This window comes from Rana temporaria, chromosome 5 (assembly GCF_905171775.1).
Source record: "Rana temporaria chromosome 5, aRanTem1.1, whole genome shotgun sequence".
NCBI classification, from domain to species: Eukaryota; Metazoa; Chordata; class Amphibia; order Anura; family Ranidae; genus Rana; species Rana temporaria.
The window spans coordinates 426,109,010-426,128,721 of record NC_053493.1 but is presented as its reverse complement, the minus strand read 5'-3'; the positions used below and the strand labels follow the sequence as shown (position 1 = coordinate 426,128,721).

The following is a 19,712-nucleotide window of genomic DNA, read 5'->3' as shown; positions in this document are numbered from 1 at the left end:
GGCGGGAAGTGGTTAAAGAGGGCTTCCAGGTTCCAATAAGCCCACCACAGGAACTGTTTTGGGATTTTAGGGGCGAGGCCCTTGTCCTCATCAACATGGTGGACAAGGTGTTTCGCCATGTGGCCTTGTAGGGTTCAAGGGGGAGGGGCTGCACGCTCAAGGCCTTCCACAAGGTTTAGGAAATGTTTGACCGTTCTTCCAGAAGCGCATTTGTGAGGTCAGGCACTGGTGTTAGATGAGAAGGCCTGGCTCACAGTCTCCGCTCTAATTCATCCCAAAGGTGTTCTATCGGGTTGAGGTCAGGACTCTGTGCAGGCCGGTCAAGTTCCTGCACCCCGAACTCGCTCATCCATGTCTTTATGGACCTTGTGGACGGCCTTCCCAGAAGAGGTGGAGCTGTTATGGCTGCAAAGGGCAGAGCCAACTCAATATTGAACCCTACAGACTAAGACTGGGGGGTCATTAAAGGTCATGTGTGTGTAAAGGCCGGCGTCCCAATACTTTTGGTAATATAGTGTATTTTATTTATGGTGTTTATCTAGATAACAGGTCTAGAGACAGGCCTAATCCCCAAATAGTAGACCAATTTAAAGGAAGAGTATCCCCATATCTCCCCCACAGGGAGATTAGGGGAACAAGGGGTGGGGGGTGGGGGGGTTTGAGCGTTCCTAACAGTATAACCACATAGAATAATGATATTAAAAAAGTAATGTTTATTTGACATAGTAAAAATATTCAATGCATTGTAAAGCATATAATGGTCACTTCCAAGCATATAATACAATCCCTAGAGCATCAAGAGGAAAAGTGGTTGGAATCGACGCGTTTCGTCCCGGAGTGTGCTTCCTCAGGATCCACTTTGTTTTCCAAACTTTGTTTTTGTTAATAAGTGGTGAACAATACAAGCAAAACGTTATTCTACCATAAGGAAATGACAAAGACTATATATATGTTCCATATAATTAAATGTCAAAGAAAAGTAAAATAATACCCGAAAGTTAACAATATATGGAGGAGAGGGAGAAAAAAAACTAAACAAAAACAAACAAACAGCAAGATAAAAAAAAAATGATTCCCATCCTACAATAGTGTGACCCTTCCGTACATCACACTCCGCTACAGGACTGTGACCCCAATATTCATAGGGAGGTTCTCTTATACTATATACAGATACAGAGGATTATAGGAGGAGGGCGGGGGAGGGGAAACGGGATCTTCCCCACTATCCGGGATTCAGGATCTTCTCATCCAACCTCTAGACTGGAGCTGAAAAGAAAGAGAAATAATCAGTGTGGAGAATGAGGGCCAATTCCAAATCCCTTCTCCTGCTCCTACCCAACCTTGTCCATATCACCCCTCCTCCTGCTCCTACCCAACCTTGTCCATATCATCCCTCCTCCTCCTCCTCCCCAACCTTGTCCATATCATCCCTCCTCCTGCTCCTACCCAACCTTGTCCATATCATCCCTCCTCCTGCTCCTACCCAACCTTGTCCATATCATCCCTCCTCCTGCTCCCACCCAACCTTGTCCATATCACCCCTCCTCCTGCTCCTATCAAATCTTGTCCATATAATTCCTCCCCTTCCTCCTTCCCAACCTTGTCCATATCATCCCTTCTCTAACCCAACATTGTCCATATCATCCCTCCTACTGCTCCCATCCAATCTTGTCCATATAATTCCTCCCCCTCCACCTACCCAACCTTGTCCATATTGCCCCTCCTCCTACCCAACCTTGTCCATATCATCCCTTCTCTAACCCAATATTGTCCATTTTATTCCTCCTCCTGCTCCCACCCAACCTTGTTCACATCATCCCTCCTGTGACGGTCAGCACCATTTACAATTTCCATTCCATCAACCAGCTTATCCGACACTCCACAATCCAGCAGACATGATCCATTGGATTTCCCCCAGAATAAACAAGACAACATCTCTGTTACTGGTTGCAAAAATGAATGAATCTTTTAATGGTAAAACTCAGGTTTTTATACAGTTCACAACCAAAAAGCTGTTACATGGACAATGAAACTCTCCACCCCAAAACATCACACAATGGGGCTTCATACACATTCTTATAGATAGTGACATTCAGATGAGTTCATTATCCCCCAGACCTCCTGACTCCGACAATAAGCGGTTCACCTGCATAATACACTTTCCTATGACAGACGTTCTGTCTCCGACAATAAGCTATTCACACCTGATCATCAATAGGCTTTTCACACCATACAGTGTCATTAGACTCAATTAACACCTCAAAGTTAGACATCTGAGCTTTACAGACTTAATTAGTACAATAGACAGAAAACAGTATTAGCATCACACAATGGACAATGGAATATCTTAGGAGTCTATTGACCTGTTCAAAAGGAACAACTTGTAATATTCTAAGATATCCTGCAAAACATGAATTATCATTTCTCAGCCATCCTATGCCCAAAAGGGGCATAGGATGACCCTAGACCCAAGAATCATTAGTGACGCTGACACAGGAGTACCCCACATCCTTCAAAGGTCTCTGGGTGTCACGTGCCATTCCGTTACATCTCCTTTTACCCAACCTTGTCCATATCATCCCTCCTACTGCTCCTATCCAATCTTGTCCATATAATTCCTCCCACTCCAGCTACCCAACCTTGTCCATATTGCCCCTCCTCCTTCCCAACCTTGTCCATAATGCCCCTCCTCCTGCCCAACCTTGTCCATATCATCCCTCCCCCTCCTCCTAACCAACCTTGTCCATATCATCCCTCCCCCCTCCTCCTAACCAACCTTGTCTATATCGTCCCTCCTCCTACCCAACCTTGTCTATATCGTCCCTCCTCCTACCCAACCTTGTCCCTCTTTCTGCTCCTGCCCAACCTTGTATATATCATCCCTCCTACTGCTTCTGTCCAACCTTCCCATATTGTCCCTCCCTCAGGGTTGTGGGGGGATATCTCAATGGGGATCACCTTCCCTGGGAAAAAGAGTAGTCCAACCTGTCTGGTTTTCTTAATATCTGACTTGTAGCCAGTTTTATTTTATAAAGGTTGCATAAAAATGAAATAAACAAAACAGAAAATAAAGCCTCGCCATCCAGGCACAACCTAGACAGTTCAGGATCCTAACTCAGAGGAGAAGGGATTCTCCGAGTCACCCACAAAACAAAGATTCTGTCTCTCACAAATCAGTCATCACATCAGTAGCTCTCTCGGGTTTGGCTTCCTGAGTCCCCTGGGCCAGGGGCAATCTTTTTTCTCCAGTCCTTCTTTATTTATATCACCTGCTGGTGGACACAAGTGGCCCGTAAAATCTGGTCCGGAGCCAGGGCTTTTTTCCAGCAGGAACGTGGGGGAATGCAGTTCCGGCACCTCCAGCACTGAATATATGCAGTGGCAAGGGCTAGTGGGGTGTGTTGAGGGGTCCAATGACGTCAGCTGCTGGGGAAGCTATTGTTGCTGGGGGGGGGGGTTCTTGTGTTGCTAGTGGGTCAATTGTTGCTGGGAGGGATCTACTGTTGAGGGAGGGGTCTGTTTTTGCTGGCTGCTGGAGGGTCTATTAATGTTGGCTGCTGGGGGATGTTGAGGAAGGGGTCTATTATTGCTGGAGGGGGGTCTATTGTTGCTGGAGGGGGTCTATTATTGCTGGAGGGGTCTATTTTTGCTGGAGGGGTCTATTATTCCTGAGGTAGATCTGTTGTTGCCAGGCAGTATTTTTGGGGGTGTCTATTATTGCAGGGGGGGGGATTCTATTTTTTTTGGGGTGGGGGCTATCGTTGCTGCCTGCATTTTACTGCTTTTCTTATTATAATTACTACATTTCATACAGATTACCGTATTTATCGGGGTATAGCGCGCTCCCGCGTATAGCGCGCACCCCTAAAGTTGCCCCGAATCCTGTGGAAAAAAGTTTTTTGTACTTACAGTTTTGGTGTCTTGTGCGGCGTCCATCGGCGGCCTCGTCGGGTCCAGCGTCCGTCTGCGGCTTTGGGTGTCCTCTTCGTCGGGTCCGGCGTCCTTCTGCGGCGTCCTCGCGTCCTCCCCGCTCGTTTCCCACGCCGAGTTTGAATACTGCGCCGACATATACAGAGCGCAGTACACTCGTGTATTGTCGGCAATGCTCGGCTACTCTCGCGCTCACGTCCTGTGCGTCCAGGACGTCAGCGCGGGAGGAGCCGAGACTGCCCGACAATACACGAGTGTACTGCGCTCTGTATATGTCGGCGCAGTATTCAAACTCGGCGCGGGAAAGCGGGTATCAGCGTATACTGCGCACCCACGGTTTTGCCCTGATTTTCAGGGCAAAAAAGTGCGCGGTATACGCCGATAAATACGGTACTTAGCACCACAAAATGATACTTGGTTCTGTTTTCTCTAAAATAGGTGGTACGTGGTACTGGGAGGTGGGTTATGGGTGGAAACATCTGACGGTGCTTGGAGGTGGGTAGGGGGCGGAGACATCTGAGGGTGCTTGGAGGTGGGTAGGGGGCGGAGACATCTGAGGGTGCTCGGAGGTGGGAGGGGCGGGGACAAGGGGTGGCTTGTGAGAGGGGAGTTCCTGCACCTATTCTGTGAGAAAAAAAATCCTGTCCGGAACCAACCCTGCTAAGGTGGCTGGTAAAAACCCGGACCGCATTCCACCACAGTTTCCTGCAGATGAGCGCATCCCCTTCAGCATGACTTTGCTTTATCATGGGTGGTCAGTGCTCAGCACGTTGGTGGTCTGATATGGATACTTTGTTACAGCAGACTGGAGGTTATAATGAATCAGCGGGAGAGATCATCACCAGATCCGATCCTCCCGGATCACCCCAAGATCTCCGTCACACTCACCCCCCTCACTCTGTTTTCAGAAAGCTGTACACCCCGGGAATCGTCCTCTCAGGGTCCTTCTTCTCCACCTCCTTACACAGATCATTCCTCTGATTCTGACGCCCCTTTAGAGAGAGAGAGAGAGAGAGAGGAGGGGAGATCACATTACACAGCTGCTTTGTCAAAATTAAAAGCCAGAGCCAAATATGGTTGAAAATCTCTGATCCCGCTGACACATGTATGTTCTGTCCGGAAATCCTAACACGTGTTACATTGTTGCAGAATATTCTTTGCCAAGACCCAGCAAAAGAAAATAACGCACGGCATGGGATGCATTGCAGGGCAGGTCTGTCCACACCTTCTGTATTTGTGCATCAGGCTGCAGTTACATGCATGTTCTGTTCAACATTTATCTCTAGTATTGAATTGCATGGGGGCCATTATTGTTTTGTATTATGCTGACATCTAGAGGCAGTTTTGAGCCACTGCAACCCGTTTACTATGTGATTTGGTTTCTCCCTCTCTCCTCCCCTCCTGTTTAGTGCTAGTTAGAGTAGTCAGGCCCTCCCAGCTTCTTCCATGTTCCCTCAGTCAGTGTTATCCTCAGAGAAAGGGCTTAAGTGATTGTAAAGGCTTGTTTTAAAAAGAAAACATTTTTTTTATACTTGCCTCCTCTGTGCACTGGATCTCATTCCAGGTCAGACTTGCCGGCATCAAACTCAAAGTACAATACGCATTATTACTAGGGTTGTCCCGATACCGATACTAGTATCGGGACCGACACCGAGCATTTGCCCGAGTACATGCTTCACCCGATACCTGGACAGTCAGGGTGATCAGTTTGGTGGGGGAGTTACAAGCACCGATCACCGCTGACTGTCCTCGTATCCTCCTCCAGCCCCCCTCCATTCTGCTACTGTACCCCTCCGTGTCCCCCTCCATACTGCCATCTCCCTCCGTGCTGCCGTCTCTTTTTCCATGCTGCTGCTGTGTCCCCCTCCGTGCTGCTGCCGTGTCCCCCCTCCGTGCTGCTGCCGTGTCCCTCCTCCGTGCTGCTGCCGTGTCCCCCCTCCGTGCTGCTGCCGTGTCCCCCCTCTGTGCTGCTGCCCTGTCCCCCCTCCGTGCTGCTGCCGTGTCCCCCCTCCGTGCTGCTGCCCTGTCCCCCCTCCGTGCTACTGCCGTCTCCCCCCTCCATGCTACTGCCGTCTCCCCCCTCCGTGCTGCTGCCGTCTCCCCCCTCCGTGCTGCTGCCGTCTCCCCCCTCCGTGCTGCTGCCCTGTCCCCCCTCCGTGCCCCCCCCTCCGTGCTGCTGCCATGTCCCCCCTCCGTGCTGCTGCCGTCTCCCCCCTCCGTGCTGCTGCCGTGTCCCCCCTCCATGCTGCTGCCCTCTCCCCCCTCCGTGCTGCTGCCGTCTCCCCCCTCCGCGCTGCTGCCGTGTCCCCCTCCGTGCTGCTGCCGTGTCCCCCCTCTGTGCTGCTGCCGTGTCCCCCCTCCGTGCTGCTGCCATGTCCCCCCTCCGTGCTGCTGCCGTCTCCCCCCTCCGTGCTGCTGCCGTGTCCCCCTCCGTGCTGCTGCCATCTTCCCCCTCCATGCTGCTGCCGTGTCCCCCCTCCATGCTACTGCCGTCTCCACCCTCCGTGCTGCTGCCGTGTCCCCCCTCTGTGCTGCTGCCGTGTCCCCCCTCCGTGCTACAGCCGTGTCCCCCCTCCGTGCTACAGCCGTGTCCCCCCTCAGTTCTCCTCCTCCACCCCCTCGACCTGTCAGGATGGAGAGCGGGCGGTAGGAGCCGGTAAATCTGGCTCCTACCTTTTCCGAATGTACAGAGCCAGTGATCACTGACTCTGTACATTCACATAACTGAAACATCATAAACTGTGTTTACAATGTTTCAGTTTATGAATGGAGAGGAGCCGCTGTCTTCTCTCCATTCATTTTCAGTGCAGCTGAGGCTGCTGAGAAAGGGACTGGGGAATCTGTGTCCCTAGTCCCTTTCTCTGTCTCAGAGGGGAGATGTCACAGGTCTGTTAAGACCCCTGATATCTCACCAAAGCCCCCCAACAGGACTGATAAATTTTTTTTTTATTGCAATAAATAATAAAAAAAATGAATTGTAAAAAATAAAAAATTAAATAAAAAACACACTGGGCCAGATTCAGAAAGAGATACGACGGGGTATCTCTGAGTGCGCTCAGTCGTATCTATGCGCCTGATTCAGAGAATCAGTTACGCATAGATATTCCTAAGATCCGACTGGTGTAAGTCTCTTACACCGTCGGATCTTAGGCTGCAATTTCAGGCTGGCCGCTAGGTGGCGCTTCCGTATTTTTACGCGAGGAGTATGCAAATAAGTATTTACGCCGATTCAGAAACAAACGACCTCCCGCCCGGCGCTTTGTTTTTACGTCGTTTGCGTTCGGCTTTTTTCGGCGTAAAGTTACCCCTGCTATATGAGGCGTAACTAATGTTATGTATGGCCGTCGTTCCCGCGCCGAGTTTAGAATTTTTTACGTCGTTTGCGTAAGTCGTTCGTGAATGCGGCTGGACGTAATTTACGTTCACGTCGAAACCAATGACGTCCTTGCGACGTCATTTAGAGCAATGCACACTGGGATATTTTACGGACGGCGCCGTTCAAAAAAAACGTAAAAAACGCAGGGTCAAGACAAATTTAAATAAAACACGCCCCCTACATCCCCATTTGAATTACGCGGCATTACGCCGCAACACATACGTTACGCAGCCGTAACTCAGGGCGCAAGTTCTTTCTGAATAAAGAACTCGCGCCCAAAGTTAGAGCGGCGTAACGTATCGGAGATACGTTACGCCGGCCGGACAGATACGCTCAGGTATCTGAATCCGGCCCACTGACACTGTCCATTCCACCACACCCCCCTTAAAAAAAAAAGAAAGCATTGTAAAAAATAAAATAAAAAATTAAACAAATTGTAAAAAATAAATAAAAAAAATATATAAAAAAATAGAATAATAATAATACTGACACATGTGCCACTGTCACATGGGATTTAAAAAAAGTATCGGTACTTGTACTCCGTCCTAAAAAAGTGGTATCGGGACAACCCTAATTATTACAAAGTATAAACACATTCCTCAATAGTAGTTTGCTAGATGACAATGGTGTGTTAATTAGCACAATTACCAATGGGTGAAAGACCCTTCAGACTAGTAGGCACCAGGAGACCCCGGGGCTTCCCAGATCTCATTAACCAGCGTTCTTTTCACATACAACTGTCTACTACGTCCCAAGCTGGCAGAAACCATCATGGCCTCCTTAATAATGTCCTTTTGCATAACAGAACTGTAACGGCTACCCAGGTAGTGAGAGGGTATCAGCCGTTGGAGACGTCCTTTTCCCTGGAAAGTTGCTGTATGCAAGTAAAACCGGTATCATCCCATCCACAAGATGCAGAGAGAGAGAGAGAGAGAGAGAGAGAGTCAGGCTCGGCTGTGAAAGGAGCAGATTAATAGTCCCATGGAGTCCCCTTTTAAGAACGAGACGCGGCTGCGTTATGAAGGGTCAAAATAGACTGAATTTAATGGTACATGCTGCTGGTTTATATCTGGTTACAAGCTGTTACAGGAACAATGACAATCTCCGCCCCCCTCCTCACACAGGGGGGCTTCAATACAGATACTTTGAAATAATGTCATCCCCTTAAGCTAATCACTTAATCAGTATCTAGACGGTTCGGCTCCGAGCTATGTTTAACATGACCTGACCAGACACATTCCTTTATCAATAGAATTCAATTAACCTTTAGAACAATACACACTCACAGATCATCCCATCAGCATACACCTGACAGGAGACTGCTTAACTGGTAGTACAATACACAAAAGAGAGTCAATTAGCTGAAGAAGGGGACATTAGAAAAGAGTCACTCTACAATTAACCCTTTGAGCTCAGAATATAATGTGGTACATCCAATTGTAACAAGTCATGCGGTTCTTTGTATGCCTCACTGCATGATTATTCTAGATGTCCAGGCAGAATACATAGGTCCGTTACAAGAACATCTTCCTAAATGCTTGTAGCCCCCCCAAATACCAGGGCCCATAGTCGGTAGGCATTCAGTCCCCTCCAAAAGCCTCTGTCCCGGGTGAGTCCGTCACAAGGAGAATTCTTCCTGCTATGAACTATTACTTTCCACCTACTGACCTCCATTGTAAGGCACAAAATTCCCATCGACCCTCCAAGTAATTAATTTTAGTGTTTTTTCTACACATACTGGGGTAGATTCAGAAAGCAACTACGCCGGTGTATCCATAGATACGCAGCGTAATTGCTAAGTAGCGCCGGCGTATCTACTTTCTGTATTCAGAAAGCTTGATACGCCGACTGTAGCCTAAGAGACGACTGGCATAAGTCTCTTACGCCGTCGTATCTTAGGGTGCATTCTGACGCTGGCCGCTAGGTGGCGCACCCGTAATTGTCAGCGTAGATTATGCAAATTGCATACTAACGCCGATTCACAAACGTACGCGCGCCCGGCGCTCGTTTTTTACGTCGTTTGCGTACGTCGTTTTTCGCCGTAAGGCTGCTCCTGCTATTAGGAGGCGCAGCCAATGGTAAGTATGGACGTCGTTCCCGCGTCGCGATTTTCAAATTTTGCGTCGTTTGCGTAACTCGTTCGTGAATGGCGCTGGACGCCATTTACGTTCACGTCGAAGCCAATGACGTCCTTGCGACGTCATTTACCGCAATGCACGTCGGGAAATTTTCCCGACGGAGCATGCGCAGTACGTTCGGCGCGGGAACGCGCCTAATTTAAATGATCCACGCCCCCTACGGGATCAATTAAATTACGCGCGCTTACGCCGGCCCCTTTTACGAGACGCCGCCGCAAATTACGGAGCAAATGCTTCGTGAATGCAGCGTAGCTCCAGTAATTTACCGAGGCGCCGCCGTATCAGTGCGCGCCCCTACCTGAATCTGGGCCACAGTATATTTGGTCACTGATGGAAGGTAGTAGGAAACATAATATTTAATAAAACAGATGTAAGTGTCCACCTGCTGGATGAAGTGAAACTGGAGAACTGATACCAGGAAGGACTGATTCGCATTCTTTGGTTTGAAACTTACCGCCCTTAAGTTTCGTGTCAGGATGCATTCTTCAACCTTAGATATAACAGAGTGAGCGTCGTATTCAAACTTGTAACAACCAAAGCAGTTATAGGTCCTCTGTGGAGACAAAACAATAGGAACACATGATCATCAGGTGAGAGAGGTCAGATAGTGGAGCAGTGTGGAGTAATTCATTCACAATGTACAGAGTGGAGAGATGTGGAGTAATTCATTCACAATGTACAGAGTGGAGCAGTGTGGAGTAATTCATTCGCAATGTACAGAGTGGAGCAGTGTGGAGTAATTCATTCGCAATGTACAGAGTGGAGCAGTGTGGAGTAATTCATTCGCAATGTACAGAGTGGAGCAGTGTGGAGTAATTCATTCGCAATGTACAGAGTGGAGCAGTGTGGAGTAATTCATTCGCAATGTACAGAGTGGAGCAGTGTGGAGTAATTCATTCACAATGTACAGAGTGGAGAGATGTGGAGTAATTCATTCACAATGTACAGAGTGGAGCAGTGTGGAGTAATTCATTCGCAATGTACAGAGTGGAGCAGTGTGGAGTAATTCATTCGCAATGTACAGAGTGGAGCAGTGTGGAGTAATTCATTCGCAATGTACAGAGTGGAGCAGTGTGGAGTGTGTAATACATGATGTACGGGTTAAAGTAATATAAAAATGAGGCCCTAAGCTCCGCCCCCTATAGCCCCACCCTGGTATATAACCCACCAATCACCAGGCTTATCAGACACTTACTGCGTTTTTTACGACCTTGCAGTCCGGTTTGCTCCAGTCATGTTTGCGGCATGACGTCTGTTTCACCAGAAACTCCACATTGACGAATATCCCGGAATTGTAAACCTGCAAGAAGGTGAAGACAGTGAAGGGGGCGGGGTTACATTTGCTGTTATGCTCCGCCCAATAATTATCGGGCCTCTAACTCCTGTTGTGGAGGGGCCCCAGAATACCCTGAGCTCCCCCCGGCACTCACCTCCTCGGCCTTCACTACGGACGTCATCCTGTATGCGTTCTGCAGATCTCTCTGGTGGAACTTCTCCATCACCAGCCGGACCATCTGGTTCTGGTTGTCGGACAGTTCTTCTGTCAGGACATCGGCCTGGACTCTGAGGACCAGCAGAGCGCTGACCAGTCCCCATCCTGCGGCCAGATTCATGGCGGTCCTTTTTGGAGTGGAGCTCAGTCACCTGATAATGGAAGTCAAAGCGTCACGTCGGTCACAGAGGGGAGGGACATCAAATCCAGCAAATACTGAAGCTGTGCTAATATCAGATAAAACCATTTCCCGAGTCTTCTGTGATCCAATACACCCCGCAGTTAGGTAAGTTAATTGCACTGTTTAGCTATGCTTTCCCTGCTGAGGTCGTAATAAGGGTTAACTCTGCTGGCCAGGTTTTCCCGGGCTTTTTCGGGAAGTACCACCCTCTGCGGGGGGGGGAACACATAAAAACGGAGGAAACCACCTCTTGGGGGGCACCACAGTAAGTAAGAAGGCCGAAGGTACAGTTCCAGGTCTCCCCACTTAAAGTGTAAGTAAGGTGAACTTTACACTGGACCCCCTCCCCATCGCACTCTGTCCCGCCTAGGGTGACCGCATGTCCCGAATTGCCCGGGACAGTCCCGCATTTTGCCGGTCTGTCCCGAGCTCCTTCTTTCCAGGACAATACAGGCCCGGATTCAGCTAGAATTGCGCATTATTTACGGAGGCAACGTTTTTGCCCTGCGCCCCCGCAAATTTGCTCCGCTGCCCTTGATTCACGGAGCAGAAGCTCCGTAAATTGCGCGGGCGCGCCGGCAAAATGCCCGTGCAAGCGCGCGCAATTTAAATGATCCCGTAGGGGGCGGGAATCATTTAAATTAGGCGCGTTCCCGCGCCGATCGTAGAGCACATGCTCCGTCGGGAAACTTTCCCGACGTGCATTGCGGCAAATGACGTCGCAAGGCCTTCATTTGCTTCAAAGTGAACGTGAATGGCGTCCAGCGCTATTCACGAATCACTTACGCAAACTATGTAGAATTAAAATTTTGCGACGCGGGAACGACGGGTATATGTAACATTGGCTGCCCCTGCTAATAGCAGGGGCAGCCTTACGCAAAAACCGCCGTACGGAAACAACGTAAATTGCGTACACAGGGCTCGCGCAACGTTGTGAATCGGCGTTAGTATGCAATTTGCATACTATACGCTGAGCACAACGGGAACGCCACCTAGCGGCCAACGTAAGAATGCAGCCTAAGATATGAGGGCATAAGAGCCTTATGCCGCGCAGATCTTAGGCTGCAGTCGGCGTAACGAGGTTCCTGAATCAGGAGCATTCGTTACGCCGGGGCAAGTAAGCAATTGCGCTGTGTAACCTATGGTTACACAGGCGCAATTGCTTCTTGAATCCACCCCACAGTGTCCCAGAATCAGTGGCGGTCCGTCTATAGAGGGCGCTGGAGCGCCGCCCCCTCTGGCTCTCGCACCGCCACTGAATAACATAGATTCGTGCATTGCATGAATCTATGTTATTGTTGCCGGCCGCTGCGGCAACTATTCAGATGGCCGGATGATGGGCGCCGACTACCTGAATAATGGCAGCTGGTTGGCTGTGCGGAAGTGCCTATCAGAGCCAGCGGCTCCCGGAAGCTTATCCTCGGGACGTACGGGAGGTGCGTTCCTTGTATAAGACTGACGGCCCTCTCAGCCAATCAGGTTCACCGATTCTGGTTATTGGTAACCTGATTGGCTGAAGGGTCATCGAGGGCGGGAGAAGACATCGAGGGACGTGGAAGGAGAAAGGTAAGTGCCGGGTGGGGGGGTATTTTACAGGGCACAGCAGCGACAATGGGCACAGTGGCAACAATTAAAGGGCACAGTGACATGAACAGTGGCAACAATGGGCACAGTGGCGACAATTAAAGGGCACAGTGGTGACAATTGAGGGGCACAGTGGCTGCTTTTGATGGCATGGCACAGTGGTGACAATTGATGGCACAGTGGCTGCATTTGATGGCATGGCACAGTGACTGTGTTTGATGGCATGGCACAATGACTGCGTTTGATGGCATGGCACAGTGACTGCGTTTGATGGCATGGCACAGTGACTGCGTTTGATGGCATGGCACAGTAGTGTGAATTGATGGCAAAGTGACTGCGTTTGATGGCATGGCACAGTGGTGACAATTGATGGCCCAGTGGCTGCATTTGATGGCATGGCACAGTGACTGTGTTTGATGGCATGGCACAGTGATGACAATTGAGGGGCACAGTGGCTGCGTTTGATGGCATGGCACAGTGACTGCGTTTGATGGCATGGCACAGTAGTGTGAATTGATGGCATAGTGACTGCGTTTGATGGCATGGCACAGTGGTGACAATTGATGGCACAGTGACTGAGTTTGATGGCATGGCACAGTGACTGAGTTTGATGGCATGGCACAGTAGTGTGAATTGATGGCATAGTGACTGCGTTTGATGGCATGGCACAGTGGTGACAATTGATGGCACAGTGACTGAGTTTGATGGCATGGCACAGTGACTGAGTTTGATGGCATGGCACAGTGGTGACAATTGATGGAACAGTGACTGCGTTTGATGGCATGGCACAGTGACTGTGTTTGATGGCATTGCACAGTGACTGCGTTTGATGGCATGGCACAGTGACTGCGTTTGATGACATGGCACAGTGGTGACAATTGATGGCACAGTGACTGCGTTTGATGGCATGGCACAGTGAGTGCGTTTGATGGCATGGCACAGTGGTGACAATGGATGGCACAGTGGCTGCGTTTGATGGCATAGTGACTGCATTTGATGGGCACAGTGAGGCTGCAATTTTTTTCTTTTTTCGTTTGCACCCCCAAAAAAATTTGGAGCGCCAGCCGCCACTGCCCAGAATGAAACTGACACAGCCACAAGCACCCCCTCCCCAAAGCGATCTAATGCCACCAGAAAATGGCGCCACATCGCTGCTTTACTCACAGTACTTGCCCTGACCGGGAATGTCTGGAGAGGCACAATCCCCACCCCCTGCTTGTGATTGGAGAAATCATAAATCCCGCCTCTTGTGTCCAATCACTGCAGGGCAGTGTGTAGGGCCAGCGTTGGAACAAGGTAAAACGGGTCTCGGCCGGCCAGGACAAGTACCAGTCAGTGAGTCAAGTGGCGATGCGGCGGCCTTTTTTGGGGGGCGTGATCAGTGCTTCTGGGTGATCACTAGCAGCCAATCCCGGGAAAGGTAGCGGTATTCTCTACCCGGGTACACCCTGAACTTTCTTCCCCTGTAGCTCCTCCCCCCACACATACACCTCCAGCACAAATAGATACTGTATATATGTAAGGGGCGGGGTCATGGATTTGTATGGATTTCCTCTCGTTGTTTTTATGATCAGGAGGAGAAATGAAACATAAAAACAATGGACCAGATTCAGGTAGGGGCGCGCACTGATACGGCAGCGCAGCGTATCGTCTTTACGCTACGCCGCCGTAAATTACAACGCTGTGTTCACGAAGCACTTGCTCCTTAAATTGCGGCGGCGTAGCGTAAAAGGGGCTGGCGTAAGCGCGCGCAATTCAAATGATCCCGTAGGGGGGTGTGGATCATTTAAATTAGGCGCGTTCCCGCGCCGAACGTACCGCGCATGCGCCGTCCCTAAATTTTCCCGACGTGCATTGCGGTAAATGACGTCGCAAGGACGTCATTGGCTTCGACGTGAACGTAAATGGCGTCCAGCGCCATTCACGGACGACTTACGCAAACGACGTAAAGTTTGAAAATCGCGACGCGGGAACGACGATCATACTTACCATTGGCTGTGCCTCCTAATAGCAAGAGTAGCCTTACGACGAAACCGACGTACGCAAACGACGTAAAAAACGACCGCCGGGCGCTCGTACGTTTGTGAATCGGCGTAAGTATGCAATTTGCATACTCTACGCTGACAACTACGGGAACGCCACCTAGCGGCCAGCGTGAGAATGCACCCTAAGATAAGAGACTTATGGCAGTCGTATCTTAGGCTACAGTCGGCGTATCTAGCTTTCTGAATACAGAAAATAGATACGCCGGCGCAGCTTTGGAATTACGCGGCGTATCTATGGATACGCCGACGTAATTCGTTCCTGAATCTACCCCTTTGTTTCCTGATCTTTGTTATATAATTATGAGAAATATAAATATTTTGTATTTTTGTATTCAGTCAGCAGGTTACAATCTTTGATTAACCCTTTACCTCCTCTTGCAAAAATACATGTTTTTTTAACAGAGTTCAGTAGCTCAAGATGAGATTTACACTACAGAGGTGAATATGTCAGAGCAGTGACTCCCCCACCATTCTTCCAGCTATACAGCTCCTTTTGAGGATTCAGTCTGACAAAGCAAAGCCTCAAAGCTGAGTGGCTGTCTTGTTAAAGCCCCCTTGTGTAGCCGGTGTCCACCCCAGACTGGGGGAGGGGGGGGGGCACCGGCCCTCACTGGCAGTATTATATCCTTGTTTTTCTTTTTACTTTTTTGATCTCCTGACTGACTCCAGGATGGCGCAGAGAACAACAACACGGATGTGTGAAAATCAGCATCGCTCTCAGCTCTCTGCACAGAGGGCGGGGCCAGGAATTCCAACCATCATGCAGTTTTCCTGATTGGCCGAAGATGGAGATCATGCAGCTTGGAAGACTGAGGACTTCTTGTGGTGAAGAAGAGGTACTGTGCGGGACAGCTCTGGATTAATGGTGGGTAATGCAGCCAGGAACTGTGCTTTTAGCTAAACCGTAGTTCTCTGTGAATCCTTTCCCATGTATCAAATGTTTATTTTTTTAAATATCGTATATAAAATCACACAGATTGTAAACACCCAATTATACACCTTAAAATCACATTGAAGATAAGTCAGGCCGTTCCTTGACATGCAGATTTGTGATGGACCTAGAAATACGGAGTGAAGGTTCTAAACTCCGCCTCCATGGATCCTCCCTTATCTTTTATAGTAATTCTTCACCAATCTCTATCATTCCGGGTTGTGGTTTGTATTGTTCGTGTCTCTGGGAGGTTTCTCTATTGCACGCAATAACACATTGGGGGTTAAATATCAGCTCCAGCCTCCTTGTACTCAGCGGGGGTCCCCTTTATAGGAGAACGTCGGGGGGGGGGGGAGGGGAGGGGCTGGACTAACATTCTGTATATCTATCATGTTATACAAAGTCAGACTTTCACTTTCATTTCCTGAGTCCGGCATACATTATATACAGTACAACACAGTATATAGAATATATAATACATACGTGTGTCGGGTCTCTGTGTATAGAATATATAATACATACGTGTGTCGGGTCTGTGTATAGAATATATAATACATACGTGTGTCTGGTCTCTGTATATAGAATATATAATACATACGTGTGTCGGGTCTCTGTATATAGAATATATAATACATACGTGTGTCGGGTCTGTATATAGAATATATAATACATACGTGTGTCGGGTCTCTGTATATAGAATATATAATACATACGTGTGTCGGGTCTGTATATAGAATATATAATACATACGTGTGTCGGGTCTGTATATAGAATATATAATACATACGTGTGTCGGGTCTCTGTATATAGAATATATAATACATACGTGTGTCTGGTCTCTGTATATAGAATATATAATACATACGTGTGTCGGGTCTGTATAGAATATATAATACATACGTGTGTCTGGTCTGTATATAGAATATATAATACATACGTGTGTCTGGTCTCTGTATATAGAATATATAATACATACGTGTGTCTGGTCTCTGTATATAGAATATATAATACATACGTGTGTCAGGTCTCTGTATATAGAATATATAATACATACGTGTGTCGGGTCTGTATATAGAATATATAATACATACGTGTGTCTGGTCTCTGTATATAGAATATATAATACATACGTGTGTCGGGTCTCTGTATATAGAATATATAATACATACGTGTGTCGGGTCTGTATATAGAATATATAATACATACGTGTGTCTGGTCTGTATATAGAATATATAATACATACGTGTGTCGGGTCTGTATATAGAATATATAATACATACGTGTGTCTGGTCTGTATATAGAATATATAATACATACGTGTGTCTGGTCTGTATATAGAATATATAATACATACGTGTGTCGGGTCTCTGTATATAGAATATATAATACATACGTGTGTCTGGTCTCTGTGTATAGAATATATAATACATACGTGTGTCGGGTCTGTATATAGATTATATAATACATACGTGTGTCTGGTCTCTGTGTATAGAATATATAATACATACGTGTGTCTGGTCTGTGTATAGAATATATAATACATACGTGTGTCTGGTCTGTATATAGAATATATAATACATACGTGTGTCGGGTCTCTGTATATAGAATATATAATACATACGTGTGTCTGGTCTGTATATAGAATATATAATACATACGTGTGTCGGGTCTCTGTATATAGAATATATAATACATACGTGTGTTGGGTCTGGCGCTCCGGTTGGGTTGCGGGGGGTCCGTCGGATCTCTGGAGGGTTCTTGGAATGACAGCGGAGGAGAAAAACAGGGAAGAGGAGGAGAGGCAGAGGAAGTGCGGGGGGGGGGGGTCGGCCCAGAGAGGGAAGGGGGGCCAGTTAACCCCCCAGAACCATCTCAGCTTTTAGAATCCAGAAGAGGAGTGGGGGGCATCTGGGAGGGGGGATCTATGGGATGAGGGGGGGGGCATCTGAGGAGTGGGGGGCATCTGGGAGGGGGGCAGATTTGAACTCTGAAAGCCTTTTGAGCAAATTGATGGAACTTTAGAGAATGACGCAATACATTAATAATATATTTCACAACTACAGACCATAACAACCCACAACAAGCAACTGTCTCTCCCCCCCCCCCAAGACCCAACCCCCTTCATAGATTGGAGGAGGGGCACACTGTTCAGGGACAATGGTACCCCCATAGATTGGAGGAGGGGCACACTGTACAGGGACAATGGTCCTCCCGTCGGTCAGTCGGTAGGGTGGTCCACACAAACCCCCACTCCCCCTGTCGTTTGTGTGTCCCTCTGTCAGTCTGCACTCCAGCTCGGGAAACTTACTCCAGCTAGGTTGTGGGCATTGTCGTATCATTCCTTCATATCCTCCTCCTCGCCGGCTTCCCCTGTGTCTCCTCCTTGCTGGGTTCCGTGTCCTTCCTTGGCGGCCAATACGGTTTCTTCTCCTCTCGACCAATTGGGTCTCACCGGCTTCCTGGTTGGCTAGGAGGAGAATCAGGAAGACAATAGCAAACCTTAATTTGCTATTGTCACACAAGTGGGTGGGCTTGGGGCACAGTGCCATGCGCCCCAAGCCCACCCTTTTTAAGCCTCCGGCTCTAATCACACGCCTCAAAAAAAATATAACAATTGGAATCCATGCATCCGGTGCCCTGCATGTAGATTAGGGGACTGGACGCATGGATTAAGGGGGCCTTTGCGCCCCTATTGGACAGGCCACCACTGGTACTCCTCTAGATATGGCACACTGTACACAGAAGGCTGCGAGAGATGTTGATACAGCAATGGGGACCAGTGTTAGGTTCTGGCGGGATGGTATGATTCCGTCCGCCAACAACTAGACTGTGAGCAGTGCCATGAAGGTAAAAGTCCCCCCCATCCAGGAAAGGTACTTGTCGCAATATGAAGCACGGATGCTGTTTTTGGGGGAACAACTGAACAAGGAGTGGACAGCTGAGTGAAGCAGGCTGGTCCGGGGGGAGATGCGGTTGGACGAGAGCTAAAGAGCCCTCCGCAGGTATACAGCACAAGTGTGCCCATGGACAGCGGGTGACAGCTTGACAGAAGGCTTTGGCTTTGGCAGCCTGGGGCTTGTGTACTGAAGGCTGTCCAAGGACCCTGACTTTCGGAGCGATCTGGAATGGCGTTTGGAGGAAATCATGGAGTACAGAGACCGGAGGCTGAATGTCTCGGAAGGGCACTGGGCACAGGAAGTTTTGGAGTTTCTAGCCATTCAGGAATCGTATCTGGAGATCACCTACAGACGGCTGCTAGACTCTGCTCAGCAGCTAGGCTGATCTCCCTTTGCTTGGGACTATCAGGAGGTACCAACTGACAGCTTTGAAATCCTGGCTAGAGTGTCGGCAATGAGGCAGAGTACCAGTGCGCTTTGCCCTCCATTCAGCAATGGAAGCGGAGCTTTTATGGCGGATGCAGCAAGCGCTCACTCATCTTGACAAATCTGTTTCTGCACAGGATGGGCTTAGATGGAGGAATGCATCTGTCCAGAAGCCGGAGAAGGGTACGGGAGATGGAGCAGCCGGCCCTTCTCCCAGGGGCAGTTCAAGGACCAGGGAGGTGCCACAGATCCCAGAGAGCATGGATTTAACATCGGAGGATGTAAGATTTACTAAGCTTTGAACTGGAGTTCTGGCATTGGGGCAGATCATTGCCAACCTCTGCCCAGCACCTTCAGCGGCTCCGGGGATCAAGGGAGAAGAGATGGTGAACCTCTATGTCCCGCCACCAGCTCCAGAGACTGTAATTACTAGACTTGGCTGATGAGGAGGAACAACCCATCCTTTCTCCCACACAACTGACAGGGACATGGGACATGTTGTAACCCCACATCAACCTTCTCCGGCTGAAGCACTGGCCGAAGAGAAGAGTTCTACAGACCTCTGCCCTACACCAGCAGCAGCTCCGGGGGAACCAGGGAGAGAAGGTAGTTGTCCATCTCCAATGGCAGACCCACAGTCCAGAAGAGGAGGTGGCCGTCCTTATTCCCCAGCAGCAGTTCAAGGACCAGGGAGGGGAGGAGGCTGTCCTCA

At 48.9% G+C, this 19,712-nt stretch overlaps 1 protein-coding gene across 4 annotated transcripts; it reads right to left on the bottom strand.

Moving 5' to 3' along the window:
- Positions 1–693: 693 nt before the first annotated feature.
- LOC120941741 (retinoic acid receptor responder protein 2-like) lies at positions 694–18,063 on the bottom strand. Of its 4 annotated transcripts, none has more exons than XM_040355370.1 (6): positions 17,986–18,063; positions 10,875–11,088; positions 10,640–10,744; positions 9,899–9,997; positions 4,820–4,922; positions 694–1,266 (listed from the first exon to the last, which is right to left on the bottom strand). In XM_040355370.1, the coding sequence occupies exons 2-5, from the start codon at positions 11,055–11,057 to the stop codon at positions 4,824–4,826; spliced, it is 486 nt and encodes a 161-aa protein (XP_040211304.1). In that variant the 5' UTR covers positions 11,058–11,088; positions 17,986–18,063; the 3' UTR covers positions 694–1,266; positions 4,820–4,823. The 4 variants fall into 4 exon arrangements, with proteins under 4 accessions (XP_040211304.1, XP_040211302.1, XP_040211303.1 ...); XM_040355368.1 differs by lacking the exon at positions 17,986–18,063 and adding an exon at positions 17,375–17,482; XM_040355369.1 differs by lacking the exon at positions 17,986–18,063 and adding an exon at positions 17,110–17,124.
- Positions 18,064–19,712: the final 1,649 nt, after the last annotated feature.

Excerpts from the sequence above, each read along its gene's own strand:
- LOC120941741 (XM_040355370.1), bottom strand. The coding sequence starts at position 11,057 with ATGAATCTGGCCGCAGGATGGGGACTGGTCAGCGCTCTGCTGGTCCTC. Across the intron at positions 10,745-10,874 it reads CCGTAGTGAAGGCCGAGGAG|GTTTACAATTCCGGGATATT; the intron begins GTGAGTGCCGGG and ends ACCTTCTTGCAG. Across the intron at positions 9,998-10,639 it reads GCAAGGTCGTAAAAAACGCA|AGGACCTATAACTGCTTTGG; the intron begins GTAAGTGTCTGA and ends TTGTCTCCACAG.